At 56.2% G+C, this 14,552-nt stretch overlaps 5 protein-coding genes across 5 annotated transcripts; 4 read left to right on the plus strand and 1 right to left on the minus strand.

The window, feature by feature from the left end:
• Positions 1–1,044: 1,044 nt before the first annotated feature.
• Positions 1,045–2,157, plus strand: B0T26DRAFT_598362 (uncharacterized protein; the record flags this gene model as incomplete). Its single annotated transcript, XM_060435668.1, has 1 exon — positions 1,045–2,157. A coding segment is annotated over one exon (1,113 nt), but the record flags the coding sequence as incomplete, so codon positions are not given.
• Positions 2,158–3,165: 1,008 nt separating this feature from the next.
• B0T26DRAFT_705576 (uncharacterized protein) lies at positions 3,166–3,720 on the plus strand (the record flags this gene model as incomplete). The annotated part of the gene is made up of 2 exons (XM_060441757.1): positions 3,166–3,385; positions 3,604–3,720. Coding segments are annotated over exons 1-2 (192 nt in total), but the record flags the coding sequence as incomplete, so codon positions are not given.
• A 2,162-nt stretch (positions 3,721–5,882) lies between these two features.
• On the plus strand, positions 5,883–10,484 carry B0T26DRAFT_772499 (uncharacterized protein). The gene is made up of 3 exons (XM_060446560.1): positions 5,883–6,574; positions 6,625–9,887; positions 9,942–10,484. The coding sequence occupies exons 1-3, from the start codon at positions 6,272–6,274 to the stop codon at positions 10,060–10,062; spliced, it is 3,687 nt and encodes a 1,228-aa protein (XP_060299074.1). The 5' UTR covers positions 5,883–6,271; the 3' UTR covers positions 10,063–10,484.
• A 1,665-nt stretch (positions 10,485–12,149) lies between these two features.
• Positions 12,150–13,364, plus strand: B0T26DRAFT_705583 (PITH domain-containing protein). Its single transcript, XM_060441758.1, has 2 exons — positions 12,150–12,606; positions 12,929–13,364. Exons 1-2 carry the CDS (start codon positions 12,347–12,349, stop codon positions 13,353–13,355), a joined length of 687 nt encoding a protein of 228 aa, XP_060299075.1. The 5' UTR covers positions 12,150–12,346; the 3' UTR covers positions 13,356–13,364.
• On the minus strand, positions 13,365–14,447 carry B0T26DRAFT_705588 (uncharacterized protein). Its single transcript, XM_060441759.1, has 5 exons — positions 14,232–14,447; positions 14,139–14,178; positions 13,903–14,030; positions 13,753–13,856; positions 13,365–13,700 (listed from the first exon to the last, which is right to left on the minus strand). Exons 1-5 carry the CDS (start codon positions 14,302–14,304, stop codon positions 13,404–13,406), a joined length of 642 nt encoding a protein of 213 aa, XP_060299076.1. The 5' UTR covers positions 14,305–14,447; the 3' UTR covers positions 13,365–13,403.
• Between the last annotated feature and the right edge of the window lie 105 nt (positions 14,448–14,552).

Below are 14,552 nucleotides of genomic sequence, written 5' to 3' on the forward strand. Positions count from 1 at the left end.
AGCCAAGCCCAGTTCGTCAAGAGCCTGAACCAAAGACCCACCCGCCCCGGCCAGAACCAAGCAAAACGGTCTCTCCGACCCTGGCGTCTATTATCGGCTGCCGGCTTCTGCCGCTTGACCGCATTCGGGCGCTCTAAATCTGCACAAGACAATTAGACGCGAGGTGACCGGGCTTGCATGTGCCTACAGACGGCAGCGGCGGCTGCAATTGGCTGTGTGGGCGCTTGCGCCCATGCATTGCAGGCGCCAGTCCCGGATGGGCGACAGCTGGGGACAGCCATTGGATTGGGCACCTTCCTACCTACGACCCAAGCGGACCAACCAACCTGGAAGGCGCCACCATTGCTCCTGCCAGCTCGTCACACAGGGAGCAGAGTGAACGGTCGTCCACACATGGCAGTCAGTCAACCAGGCGAGCCGGGGGCACTTGGCAGGCCTTGCTCCTGGTTCGCCGGCTTGTCCCACCACACCACCCACCACTCACACCCACAGTCGCAACGATGCCCAGCGAGCAGGGGCATCACGGACCTCGCGGGCCCTTCTACTTTCTGGCCTCTCCGGCCTCCCGCGATGCCCCTCTCGCATCGCGTCTATTGTGTGCCCCAACACTGCATGGCGCATTAGTTCGCGAGCTCGAGCCGGCCCTGGCGCTTCCTCTTGTGCCCTGTACACTGACTACACAGCACTGGACAGTTTCTGGCTGCCGAATCGGTCAAAGGAGCTTTTTTGGCTTTGGTCGGCCCCCATCCCATCCGTCCCATCGCGTCCCATCCCGACCCTGCCCATCCCCGTCCCCGTCCCCATCCTCGCTAGCCGCCAGCCCAACTTCATTCTCCAGTACATGTGTGGTATATAGCCGCTTGTTCCCCTTTGATCACCCAAATCTCTCCCAACACCGCTTCGATCTATTTTGACGTCTGTCGGCATCCGAAGGCCCTCGATCAGTTGGACCACATGGTGGCTTGCTGCTTGTCTTGTTGCAAGAGCCAAAAATAACACCCTTGAATCGCCGTGGCCATAAACCGGCCCGACGCCTCTTCCGACATGTCTTCATCACCCCAGAGCCCGCCGAGGAGGCCAAGGTTATCTCTTCAGATCAAGGCCTTGGCACATGGTGCAACCGTCCAGACGTCGCGGAACCTCGCTGCCGCAGTCGACGTCACATCTCCAACCGCCTTCAACACCCTCTCCAATGTGTACGCTACCACGGTGGACCGGTCGACGCCCGTCCAGGACAAGCCACCAGCGAACAACTTGACAGGAGGGAGGCCGGTGCTTCGCCTGCAGACACAAGATGGCCCCGGCGCAAAGGAGCGTCGATTGCACACTCCCTACCTGGGCCCGTTGCTCGACACGCCCCTGTCGGCGCAGCCTAGGTCCCCGGCTACGGGGAAGGAGATCCGGTTCCCCAGCGCCATGACGGCCACGCCGCCCATGTCGGCAGCAGAACAGGAAGGCCAGGTCTTTACCTTTGATAACTCATCCACCACACCCGCTACTGCGCGCCCGTCCAGGGGAGGCCAAACACCGACGACACAAAACCCCAAGCGGCGGACGACGATGCCTGCCAAGATGGCGAATCTTCCGTACACCCAGTCTCGGAGCCTGCGCAGCATCCTTCGCAACTCACCTCTCCCGCCATTAAGCACAACCACGCCCATCTCACCGAGGAGACAGTCTGTGCGCCTGCAAGAGAAGGCCGCACGGCGGGTCGCCTACAACAGCCCCCTTTGCCAGACCATCACGACAAGCAAGTACACCAAGTCGCACGTCGACCTGCTCAGCGAGGATGCTACGCCCACCACACCATCCATGGCTTCTTCGGACGAGGACGTTCTGGACCAGACGATGGCGTACACGGGCAACGAGACGCGCGACGGAGGCCAGACGCCGGGCCCTTTTGAGGAGATGCGACGGCGCATGACCGCGCTGCATACATCCACTCCGATGGCAACCACTCCGGCAACGGCGGGCGGTATCCGGAAGCGCGGGAAAAAGAAGGAGAAGAAGCGCCGGTGGGTCTGGACTATCGGCCAAGAAGCCGAGGATGGCGAGGATGCCACCAGCACCTACAGCGCAGTCAGCGCAGTTCTGGACATGGGAGACGAGGCCGACGTGCCGAAACAGGAGACGCTGGCCGTGCCCGTTATCGCACTACCATCGCCCAGGCCGAGGACCAGGATGCAGGCTGCCCGAGCCGGTGTCCTACAGATCCCCGTGACCACGTCTACATACCTACCTTCTCGGGCGCCACAGGCATCGACCCCGGTGCCGCCCGAGGCGTCGACGCCGATACCGCCAGCCTCGGGAAGCCGCGCGACACCCGATCCCTTCACAATAGCGCTAGAGCCGCCCACGCCGAGCGTGGAGTCCATGGCCAGCACAAGCCACAGCTCGGTATTCGAGGCGTCGGGCGACGTCGAGATGTCAGACGCTAGCAGCTTCACGTCCGACTACGACGACGCCAACAAGCGGCTCGACCCGGACATGGACATGGACATGGACATGGACATGGGCTCGGCCACGCCGACCATGACGGCCAGGCCTGCATACACGGTGAACGAAGACCGGGGCTGGGCTCCGTGGCTGTTCTCGATGCAGCAGCCGGACCGGGCAGAGGCATGCCCGTAGTTTTTTCTTTTGTCTTTTTTGCACTGGGTTGGCGCGCGGTTTTTTTTTTGGCTTACTTTGCATCATGCGGAAGCGGGGAAAAGAGAGAGATAAAACACATCATATGTCTATATTTTTGCGGAAGGGGGTAGCTAATGGTTTCTTCATGTACATGATGGATGGGAAGGGCGAACAAGCAAACGAACGAGCGAACGAATTCATGATGGGCGGGTGGATGGTATAGTCGAATTATTTAGTTAATCGAGAACATGGTGCTGCACGCTCCGGGAAAGGCGCCCTCCCCCACCTCTCCTCATTTGGTTTAGCGCGGCCATTCCATCATCCCCGCGACTCTACCTCCCCCCGGCGTCTCTTTCTTGTGTTCTTAACCCTTGCCATTCTTCTCACATTCTTCGCAATTGTACCAGCATGTAACGCGACGGCCGTACTTGATCCTTAACCCCTGTTTAATTGTTGGTCTGTATCTCTGTTTGGGGTGCCGTTTTTAGCAACTTGGACCTGCTAACCTCTGCACCTATATTTTTGGCGGGGAAGACGCAAGCGAAGCAATCGCCCAAACAACACTTGTTCCTTCCGTCGTCAACAAGCAAGCAAACCCTACTCCTTACAGTCGCCCTAGGTGCCCGCGCATTCAATCTTCATCATCATCAAAGCCATCCGCCCACATGGCTGATAAGAGAAAAATCGCCGAGCTCAATCGGCTATCTCTCCCGGCAACGCTCCCGGTAACGCCCCCAGAGACAGTATTTCCCGCCTCCACTGTGACGGCCCGCCTTACGCAGTAGGGATGTCAATGGTTGAAGGCAGCAACGAATGTGGATTTAAAGCTAAGGAAGAGAAAGGAATCTATCGCGGGGTCCGCGCAGGGCGCGGAGAAATAGGTAGTGGTGCTCAGTGCGCACAGGCCACACCCTAAGCACAATGCAGCCAATAGAATCAATCCTGTCACATGAGCCCTGTGGCGACCGTGACATCCACCACACCGTCTGTGGGCTTGCCCGTCTCGGGCGTCGATAAGATTATCGCCGAAATTCGTAATCGCATCTATGGCCGAGTCGAGGTCGAAGAGGAGTGGTGGTGTATTAGCCTTAATCGTGACGATTTCAAGGCTTTTGAGGCGCGTTTCGAAGCCGAAGGGGACTACCGCTGGCCAAAGCAGGTAGCCTATCCCTTCCTCCCTCTATCTCTCTGCCCCTCTTCGTCCAGCTGCCCCTTGTCTAGCAATATATTAGCCAACCTCTAATTAGGTACGACTACTTCCTTTACTTCGCCAAGTTCGTCTTGCGAATGCCGGGCACTGTCCACGAAGCCGTTATCAAAAGATTCGAAGGCCTAGTTACAGAGCAGTTAATCGACATAGAGCGAGGTAATAACCAAGTCGCTGCCGATTTCGCTCGGGAAGTATATGTAACAAGAATTCCCAAGATTGAGAGGGATGGTAGTTCCCATTACCTAGGTGGATCGTTTATATATAAAGATACGACAGAGCTTGGTATCACCCTAGAGGTCTTATATTCGCAAAAATACCAAGATTTGCAATTCCTTGCAGATGACTATATCCTGGGTTCAAATGGGTTAACCCAGGCTGTTATCGGGATCGACCTTATATACCAGGGAAAGGAAGCAAGAGTGATAGTATGGCGACCAAATAAGACCAAGGAGAAGAGAGAAACGACCCTTACAATAAAAGAGACCTTCAAGGGTACCTTTCGCGATATAGATGGAAATTTGGTCAATGGTAAACAGAAACTCCGAATTTGGCTGAAGGATTTCAGTAATCAGCTTGATTACTCCGAGATCCGAAAGGTTCAAGGGGAAATTACCATCTCCTTCACTCAGTTATATGAGTTGGTTCAGGAGAGTGAGGCTTTCGAGCAGACACTGAAGCGGAGGCGGGGTTTAGATGAGGTTCTGGAGGGTAGAAGTAGGCAAAGGCTGGTCAAGCAGAAGTTGGTCCGCCCGCAGCAAGATACGTGATAATTATTAAACGTTTTATCCCGGTTCATTTCGGGGATAAGGTAGCTGGGGACTGCGGGGGGGGCTATATGTGTGAAGGTGAGAGTGGGAGTGGGTTCTGGGGTTGAGCGGGTTGGGCTGCGACTCTGTACTACTGTGTACTGTGGTATGATGGGTAATAAAAAGCCCCATGCCGAGTCAAAAACGCGTAAAGTGTTTGCCCCTCGGGTATCTGACAAGGGGGTTTTATTTTTGCACGCGACCACAGTAATGCAGGGAAGTTGGCGCCGATCCATCATCCTTTGGTGGAACCACGAAGCACACTGTGTAACTACCTGATATGGAAGCGCGAGCTGTTACCGGCGCCGTGCCGTGGGCGGTTCGCTGCTCTTGCTTTATTTTTTCTTTTTTTCTATGGCAAGACTTGAACAGCGTAGCGTTCGTTACATGTAATAAGCGCCGTCTGTGCTTTCTTCTATATCTACTCCTTTTTTGACATGAAGGTTTCTCGACTAGGGATTGCCTACATAGTACCTGGGTTGGGGATTAGTCGATCGTATAAACGTGCAATAATAAGAAATCTCAGAGACTCTAAGCAAAGGATATAAAACGGCTTCCGAGCGTAGCGAGTGGCCCGCCGCAGGGGCCCCCAGAGGGTCAGAGGCAATAAGAAAGAAGGAAAGAGAGGCCGGTGTAGGTAATATTGTACGTGGTTAATCCTGACAGAGCACCGGGCACGCGCTAGAATCAATTCCGGATAGATTACTAGGCGTTGTAAGTGGACATTCCGGCTGTTTGTGTCCTTCTGATGTAATCCCCCTGTCTTCCATGCTAAGCCACGCCGCCCGGGCCGTCAACGTCATTTTTGTCTCTCAAACCCCCGCCCGCCCGGCACCAGCACTGGCACCGCGCCTTGTCGTCTGGTCTATGGAGCAGTAGTCTGTTGCAAGTGATAGGTAGCGGTAATAATAAACGGGGAGAGTGGGGTGGGGCACTGTTTGCGGTGTGTGGACTGTGGACTGTGGACTGTGGGGTGCGTTGTTGTGGAACCGGCGCGGTAGGGGTTGACGTCATAGCCGGCTCGCGACTTCCTTCCACTGAGCTCCCCGAGCGCGCAAGAACCAGATTTCGATTTCTTTCTTGATAGCGGCCCAGCTCCGCAGGCAGTGACGATCGAGACATGTCATGTTAAATAAAGGCATCATTAGGTACTTGTAGTGTACAATGCATGTAGAGGACTCACCACCCGGCCAATGACACCAGCCTGGCGTTGGCTCGGTTCTCTTGGTGACTGCTTAGTAGCTGAGCTGGATATCGGGCTTGACGGTTTGCATCTAACATAACTCCAAGAGCTCCCAATAGGGCGTAGATCAAGCCACACTACGTAATCTATCTCCGTCCGCTGGTATGTGCCTAGCAGGCCAATATATTTGTGTGTCCGGTCCATTTTTCCTTCTCTTTGCTCACATCCACCACTTCCCTAGTCATCACCACCTCTCGTTGCAGTCACGCAGAGTTTCATCTCCACTTACTCTCGACGGGCGAGTAGCTGGGCTGCGCAGCATCTTGACTACAACTTCTAGAGATATTAGGACCTTGACTTACCGTAGAGGGCGCGGGCAGCAGTGCCAGTCGGTGCTAGTCTCCGGGCTGTTCCTGGTGATACGGGCATAGCATCACAGGAATGGACACGCAGGAAACGGTGTACCCCTCGGGGCAGCACTACTCGGGAAGAAACCGGATCCCAAACATCAAGCAGTTTGTCGAAGGCCTCGACCGGCAAAAGAAGCACCGAGATGCCCAGATCGACAAGCAGAACCAGAACGGCACGGCCAACGGCAAGGCCAACACTGACGGCGCCAGAGACCATATCCCCACCCAGAAGCCTGGCAAGAACCGCCGCACCATCCGCGACCCCGTCACGGGTAAGGACGTCGAGATTGAAGACATTAGCTCACAGCACCTCAAGGCCGCCGAGCAGCCAATGGCAAGCACCCCTCTACATCTGGCTGAGCACTCGCTGACATGGTGCCACAGTTGACAATCCCGAATGCAAACCTCGAAAAGGACACAAAGGTCCAGACCGATTCCTGCCAGTCGGGCGAGGAGTACCGTGTCGCCCAGGATGTCACGGCCCCCCCGGACCCCGTGGCCGAGGGCTCGACCACCGACGTGCCCATCCACGGCGAGAAGACCAACGTCTTGTTCCACCCCACCCCGACGGTCAGCTACGAGCCCATGTTCGAGACGGTCGAGGCCCGCGCCAACGTCCTGTGCGCCGGCGTCTTTATCGCAATCATCTTTGTCGGCAAGATGTTTGGCGGCAGCCTCTGGGGCCTGATTCCCCTCGCCGCCTGTGTCGCCTCTGGCGTTTTCCTGTGGGTCAAGGATCTCATCCGCCAGGGCCGTGACATCGAGTGGTCGAGCGAGAAGAAGAGGGGCGAGACGGCCGTCGTGAACCTAATCCCCGAGTCGGTCGAGTGGCTGAACACGGCCGTCGGGCTCATCTGGGGGCTTATCAATCCGGACATGTTCGCCGCTGTGGCCGACATCCTCGAGGACGTCATGCAGGCTAGCGTACCTGGCGTGATCGAGAACGTAAAGGTAAACGACATCTCGCAGGGCAGTAACCCGCTCCGCATCCTGAGCTTGAGAGCCCTGCCGGACTCGCAGGTCCAGGACCTCAAGGCCGAGATACGCAAGCAGGACGAAAAGGTCAAGGACCCGCAGGAGCTGGCGGCTGACGAAGAGGGCGGCGACTTCTACAACCTCGAGGCTACCGTTGCCTACAACTCGCTGCCGTCCACTGGGGATGTCTCCTCCAAGGCCAAGAACATGGGCATGCAGCTGGTGTTTTATCTGGGAATCAAGGGCCTGTTCGGCGTCCCTTTTCCAGTCTGGGTCGAGCTGAACCGGCTTGTGGCGACGGCCAGGATAAGGATCTCGCTGGCGCCCGACCCGCCGTTTATAAAGACGCTCAGTTTCACTCTCATGGGCCTCCCCAAAGTCGAGGCCGGCTGTGTGCCGCTGATCGAGAAGGGCGCCAACATCCTCAACCTCCCCATCATTTCAAACTTTGTCAACTGGGCCATTGCGGCTGCCGCCAACATGTATGTCGCCCCCAAGTCGATGACACTAGACATTGGCAAGATGCTACAGGGAGACAACATTAAGAAGGAGACCGACACACTCGGTGTCCTCTTTGTCAGGATCCACAAGGCCGTCGGGCTCAGCAAGCAGGACCGGCGCGGGAGCGAAGGTGGTGGCTCGGACCCATATATATGTGTTTCGTTCTCCAAGTTTGGCAAGCCGCAGTACTGCACACGCGTGATCCAGGACGACCTGAATCCCATCTTCGAGGAAAGCTGCGCCCTGCTGGTCACCTCGGACATCATCAAGGCTGACGAGCAGCTGTCTCTCGAGTTATGGGACAGCGACCGCAACTCGGCCGACGACGTCGTTGGCAAGGTCGAGCTGAGCATCCAAAAGCTGATTCAACATCCCGGCAGAATGTTTCCCCAGGTCTCCAAGCTGAGGGGTCTCAAGGCCGAGAGCACCATGCCCGGTGAGCTCCATTGGGAAGTTGGCTTCTTCGGCAAGACGCAATTCAGGAGAGCCCTGAGGACGCACGGGAAGGATATGAACCTTCCCGAGGAGCTGCGCGACAAGAAGGAGCTGCAAGACGACAAGGGCAGCCTCGATAACGCCGAGGAAGACGCCGTGGTGCACACGCCTCCCGACCCGCTGTGGCCGAGCGGCATCCTCAGCGTCGTTGTCCACCAGATTGTCAACCTCGAGCTGCAAAACGTCAAGGGCTCCAACGGCAAGAGAAAGGGCCGAGAGTTCGAGCCCGCCCGGCCCGACACGGGCGAGGTCATGGAGGAGCAGGGAAAGAAGCTGCCCAGCGCGTACTGCACGATTCTGCTGAACGACGAGCTGGTCTACAAGACGCGGACCAAGGTGGTCTCGTCCAAGCCCATCTTCGAGGCGGGCACCGAGCGCTTCATCCGCGACTGGCGCTCGGCCATCGTGACGGTCAGTGTGCGGGACTCGCGCAACCGACAGCACGACCCCATCATCGGCGTCGTCCCGCTCAAGCTTTCCGATGTCCTGCAGACCAGCAGCCAGAGTACGCGCTGGTATCCGCTCGACGGCGGAATCGGGTTTGGGCGCATTAGGATTAGCCTGCTCTTCCGCTCCGTCGAGCTGAAGCTGCCCCCGCCGCAGCTCAGCTTTGGCGAGATTGGCACCTTTGAGTTTGCGAGCGACAAGATCGCGGCGTCAAACTACTCGGCGTCCAACAAGGTGAAGCTGAAGCTGCGCACCGGCGGCAGCTCTGCCGTCATCAAGACGGATGTCTGCTCCAAATCCGCAGACGGCATGGGCCTCTCGTGGGACATCGCCGGCGACGACAAGAACCCCAAGGTCCGGCTGCCGGTCCGGTTCCGCTACCGGTCGCCCGTCTTCTTCGAGTTCCACCCCACGGGCAAACGCCACGCGGACACGTTCGCGGCCATCTGGCTGCAGGACCTGGTCGACAACGAGGAGAGGGACTTTGACATCCCCATCTGGCGCTGCAACAACAGCATGCGTCTCTCGCAGAACTACATCACGGAGCGCAACTACCGCACGGTGCCGGACCTCAAGATTGAGCAGATTGGCCGCCTGCGCTTCCGCGGCCGCTTCAAGCCTGGCACGGACCGCGACCACCTCAAGTTCGTCAGCGACAACGACTCGCGCGAGACTATTGAGAGCTGGGAGGCGTGCTTCGCCGAGGGCGTGCGCGCCGAGCACGTGACGGCCGACGTGCCCGAGCTGGTGCAGAAACTGCACGAGGAGAGCCTGACGCAGGGCCGCGACGTGCTGGCGCAGGCGCCCGACGAAGACAAGCAGAAGTGGCTGGCCAAGGACGGCACCGACTGGAGCGGCGCGTTCGGCCAGGACCCCAAGGAGCTGCTGAGCCTGCACCGCGCCAGTAGCAGCGAGGACTCGGGGCGCACCGAGGACGAGGACGACGACGAGCATGATGGTGATGTTGACCTGGGCATTGCCGACGCCAACCACGACCCCGAGGGCACCGACCAGGAAGACGGCAGCGAGTACGTGTCTGGCGAGGCCAGCGGCAACGGCAACGGATCAGCTCTCGAGGGCACGCAGTCGGCCGACACGCAGGCCAGATCGGCCAGCCGGTCGAGCCACAGCAACAGCAACAGCAACAGCAAGAACCCCATCAAGCAATACAAGGACTACAAGAGCCGCAGCCGCGACCTCCACCGCCAGCATCGCGGGCTGATGCAGTGGTAAGTACAAGCTTGAATCTGCACGACTGGATAAACAGAGCTGACATTTCGCAGGAGGCCGATGCGCAACGTCCAGTTCGCCAAGGACGAGGCGCTGTTTGCCGCGCGCCGCCTCACAAAGGTCGGCAGCCTAAGCGGCCGCAAGCCCGACGTCGAGACCGAGGTGAATGGCTGATATTGATGTTCTCTTTCACACCCGACGAGTTTGCCGGTACGGAGGTTGGCGCTGGAGGTGTTTGTTGCTCAATTGTTTCTCGGCCGATACGTATGAGAACCTAGAAAATTGGAAATCGGAATTAGAGAGTGATCGCACACAATAGACATGTGTAGATCTCTCGAGGTTGTAAAATAGGTGTACGTGCTAAATAGGTAGTCCCTATTTTCTTTCTACAATAAAAAGGCAGTGAGTGTATAACCATCTTGAATCTATGCCAACGTGTGCTATTGCGAGACTCCAAGCTGCCAGTTATGTCCTGACTCCCGGGGGTAGGTGTGTATTGTGAGAATGACCATGGTATCCGTACAGTGGGCGGCAAAAAGTTTGAATCCAAACTTTGAACCATGAAAGCCGCTAGTAAGCCACTAGCCAGCCGCTAACCAGAAGGAGACCACGCGTGTTGGTCCCCTTCGTAGCCACTTTTTTTTACGACAATAACAATCAGAACAACAACATCACCACCATGGCACGGCAGTCGGAATTATCACCTCAAATACGCTCGCGTATATGTGAGCTACATTCTCTAAGATATAGTCATGGACGCATTCATAAGCTACATCCAGAAATCCCCCTCGGTACGATAAAGACTACAATACGACGCGAGACTCTTCGAGTTGACAATCAGACCCGGCCACGATCGGGAGCACCACGCAAGATTACTGAAGAGCAACGAGACCAAATCTACGATATATTCACGCATACGAATCCCCATATATCTCATAGAGACCTTCTCGACTCGGTGGATAATGTGATTAAAGAACGATCACTCCGAGGCCTTCTTCACGAGATGGGTAGGCGGAAATGGCGCCAATTGAGGAGGCCTTAATTAACCGACGCGCAGGCTGCAGCACGACTCGCTTGGGCTCGGCGGTGTGAGAATTATACAGAAGCAGATTAGAAGAGGCTTAAATGGAGCGATGAATGCACTGTAGAAAGAGGGAAAGGGATACGGCCAGTCTGGACCTTCCTTCGGCCATGCGAGCAGCTTGCACAACATGATGTTAAGGAAGTTTTGTATAGTGGGAAGGGTGTGAAGAAGATGCTTTGGGCTGGCTTTGGCTATGGTAGTCGTACCGGCTTAGTTCCTCTCGACGGCGACCCTCTCTCGGCAAAACAAGGTGTCTCTGGATGGGTAATTAGCTGTTTATACGAAGGTATGCTTCCAGACTTTATACGGCCTGGAGATATCTTTATGCACGACAATGCCTCGGTACATACAGCTCGGATAGTACAGGCTGTCCTTACTAGACTTGGTATTCAAGTCATGGTCTGGCCACCGTACTCTCCAGACCTTAACCCAATCGAGAACCTCTGGGCCTTTATGAAGACCGAGATATACCGGGAGCATTCAGAACTTGAGCCATGCTCCAGATACGGAGGAGACCTTATAGAGCTAATTAGTGCTGCGCAATAAGCCTGGCATGCAGTTGACCAAGCAATTCTAGATTAGCGAGTACAATGCCTCACCGCGTCGCGGCCGTCATCAAAGTGGTAGGCTGGTACACGAAATATTAAGATGTATATTATGCCTAATACAGCTAGCGGCCTATATGGTACTTAGTGCTAGATTCAAACTTTTTGCCGCCTACTGTAATTACATATAGCTGAACGGCCTTTCCTTTCCTTCTTGTTTTGCCCTCCGGGGGCCCCTGCGGCGGGCTGCTCGCTGCGCTCGAAAGGCGTTCTATACTTAGATTGATAGATAGATAGATAGATAGATAGACAGACAGACAGACAGACAGATACCAACTCGCTTCGCCGTAGAGACGACAGACAAAACGTAATTGAAGTGAAATGGGGTATGCGAAGTACCCGTCACCATCACACACTAAAATGAACACAATTCTGAAGTGTGTATATTTTCGACGGCGTCATGAGTGGTGTGTGCGTAAGTAGGTATCATGGGTGGTTATTCTAATATCTGGATTTGTTTTGGTTTCTTTTGTCGTTGACTGTGTCTGGTTTCGAGGGGTGGTCTGGTGGTTAATTGGCCCGATTCCACCGAGTTTAGAGCAACTGTTTGGCGGCCCGCATCATCTGTCACTCACTAACTCATTCACTGACATCTCCCTTCCATCTGCAATCATTCATCCATCCCTCGCCTGACCTGCAAACTACACTGCACTGCACTGCAATCAACGGGCAGGTTCCCAAAAAGTCCCACCAAATAAACGTCTTTTTTACAGCTTACTTTACAGCCCACCTTACACCTCAAAAACAAGACCAAGAAACGGCACACAAAATGTCAGGACACGCCTGTCACGACGAGCACTCGCACTCGCACTCCCACGGCGGTGATGGCCCTCATGACCACACGGACGACATCACCCCCGCCCTGCAGCGTTCGCTGTACCGGTACATCGCGTTCGACGACATCGTCACGCTGAACGAGGACGCTGAAGGTGCCGGCGCTGCGGTTGTCAAGAAGACGTGGGCTGAGCGCCTCGATGCGGAGCCTGAGCTGGCGAGCGATGCGGATGAGCAGCTGTTGATGAATGTGCCGTATGTATTGTTCTCTCGTTACTTTATTCATTTGTGTGTTGTTTTGTGTTGTTGTGCTGCGGTTTGTTGTTCTTGGGGGTAAGGTCTGTATGATGCACGGATGTCTATCACCCCCCTTTTGGGTGCCCCCCCTTTTTTTTCCTTTACGTACCTTTCTGTTGTTTAATATATTCATGCACGATCACGAGGGAGTTTACACTACATGGTATAGATGGGTTTAGACAAGCCCCCTCCCTTTTGCTGCTCAAGTCATCACCGTCGATGCACAACCACCCTACACACACACACACACACACAAAGAGAGAGAGACTGACAAGTGTAGCTTCACGGGCCAAGTCAAGCTACACGCAATCCTACTACGGACATCCGACAGTGCCAGCGCGCCGCGCACGCTCAAAGTGATCATCAACCGAGACAACGTCGACTTCAGCGCGGCCGAGGACGCCGAGGGCACGCAGACGTTCGAGCTGGCGCGCACGAGCGAGGTGCAGGAGGTAGCGGTGCGGCGGGCGCGGTTCAGCGCGGTGCGGCAGCTGAGCCTGTTCTTCAGCGACAATTTTGGCGACGGTGATGAAGATGTTACCCGCATTTCGTATGTCGGTTTCCGCGGCGAGCCCGGCATGCCGCTCGGCCGCGCGCCGCAGAATATCCTGTACGAGGCCGCCGCGAACCCGAGCGACCACAAGCTCAAGGGCACCAGTGTCAGTGCCATTGGCGGCGGCATTGGCGGGTGGGGCCCGGGCGTGTAATTAACTCGGTATCAAAAAATTATTTAATTTTAGGCAGTCTACGTCAGGCTACATAAAGTCGTCCTCCCAGTCGGAGCCGCGGTCCTGGTTGCTCATGCCGGCCATGTTCTCCTCGGTGAAGATGTCATCGTAGGCGTGGTCCTTTTGCCACTTGAGCTCCTGGCGCTCCTTGGCGACGCGCTCCTCCTCCTTGCGCCGCGCCTGCTGCGCGGCCTGGTCCTTCTTCCGCAGCTCGCGCAGCCGGCCCTCCTTCTCCTCGCGTAGGTCCGGGTACTTTTCCTCCTTGGTCTTGTTGAGCCGGTTGACGATGGCGTTCTCACGCTGCGGCACCACTATCCGCTTGACCTGGGGCATGTTTAGGGGGTGCCGGGCGTTGTCAGGGGTTGGGGGGGTTTACCTTCTTCTGGTCCTTGAAGCTCACCTGGCCGACGGCCATGCTGCCGTCCTTGCGCAAGTTGGACCATGGCGTGTAGATGACGGTGATGTTGTCTTTCTTGTTGCCTGCGGGGGTCAGTCACGGCATGTTTTGTCAGACACACAAACCCACCCTCGATCGAGTTAGCCTTGGTCAGCTGGACCAGGTCGGTGAGCAGGTCCTCGGGGATGTCCTCCCAGGTCTCGCCCTCGCGCAGCCGCAGGTAGATGTGCGCGCTGGACAGCTTGTCGACGTGGAACTGCGGTCAAAGCATGAGATGCGTCCAGACAGAAAGTAGGTTTGGTTTCATACCCTGGCGAGTGTGAGTCTACAGATTGTTTCTGGTGGGAAGCCAAGACTGAACTCACCAGACATCCTCTTCCCAGCCGTGCTGTATCAGCTCCTCGTCTATTGCAGTCAGCGATGAGCGCGGGGCATGTAAGAGTTATTGATGGACATGCTCTCAAACTTGTCCTTGCCGACGTAGACATAGGCCGGCGGATCGACCACGTTGGACGTAAAGTAGAAAACCATCTTGATTTAGTCAAAACACCTCTCAGAAATGAAATAAAATAAGAAAAGGTGCACGCTATCTGCAATGGCGCAGTCTCTCAGCCCGCCGGTAGTGCCAGTTGCGATGCCGTCAGCTGCGAAGTGCTGATCAATGAGGCTGCTAGCAAACGCGCACTTTGAACTGACTGCGGTCCTCAGCGGGGAAGCCAAAGGGTTAGGGTTATCTCTCCAACCCCTGCCTCCAGCTGTCACCCCCCAGCTGTGCCTCT

The sequence above is a fragment of the Lasiosphaeria miniovina genome (genome assembly GCF_030549165.1).
Source record: "Lasiosphaeria miniovina strain SMH2392-1A chromosome Unknown B0T26scaffold_3, whole genome shotgun sequence".
NCBI lineage: Eukaryota > Fungi > Ascomycota > Sordariomycetes > Sordariales > Lasiosphaeriaceae > Lasiosphaeria > Lasiosphaeria miniovina.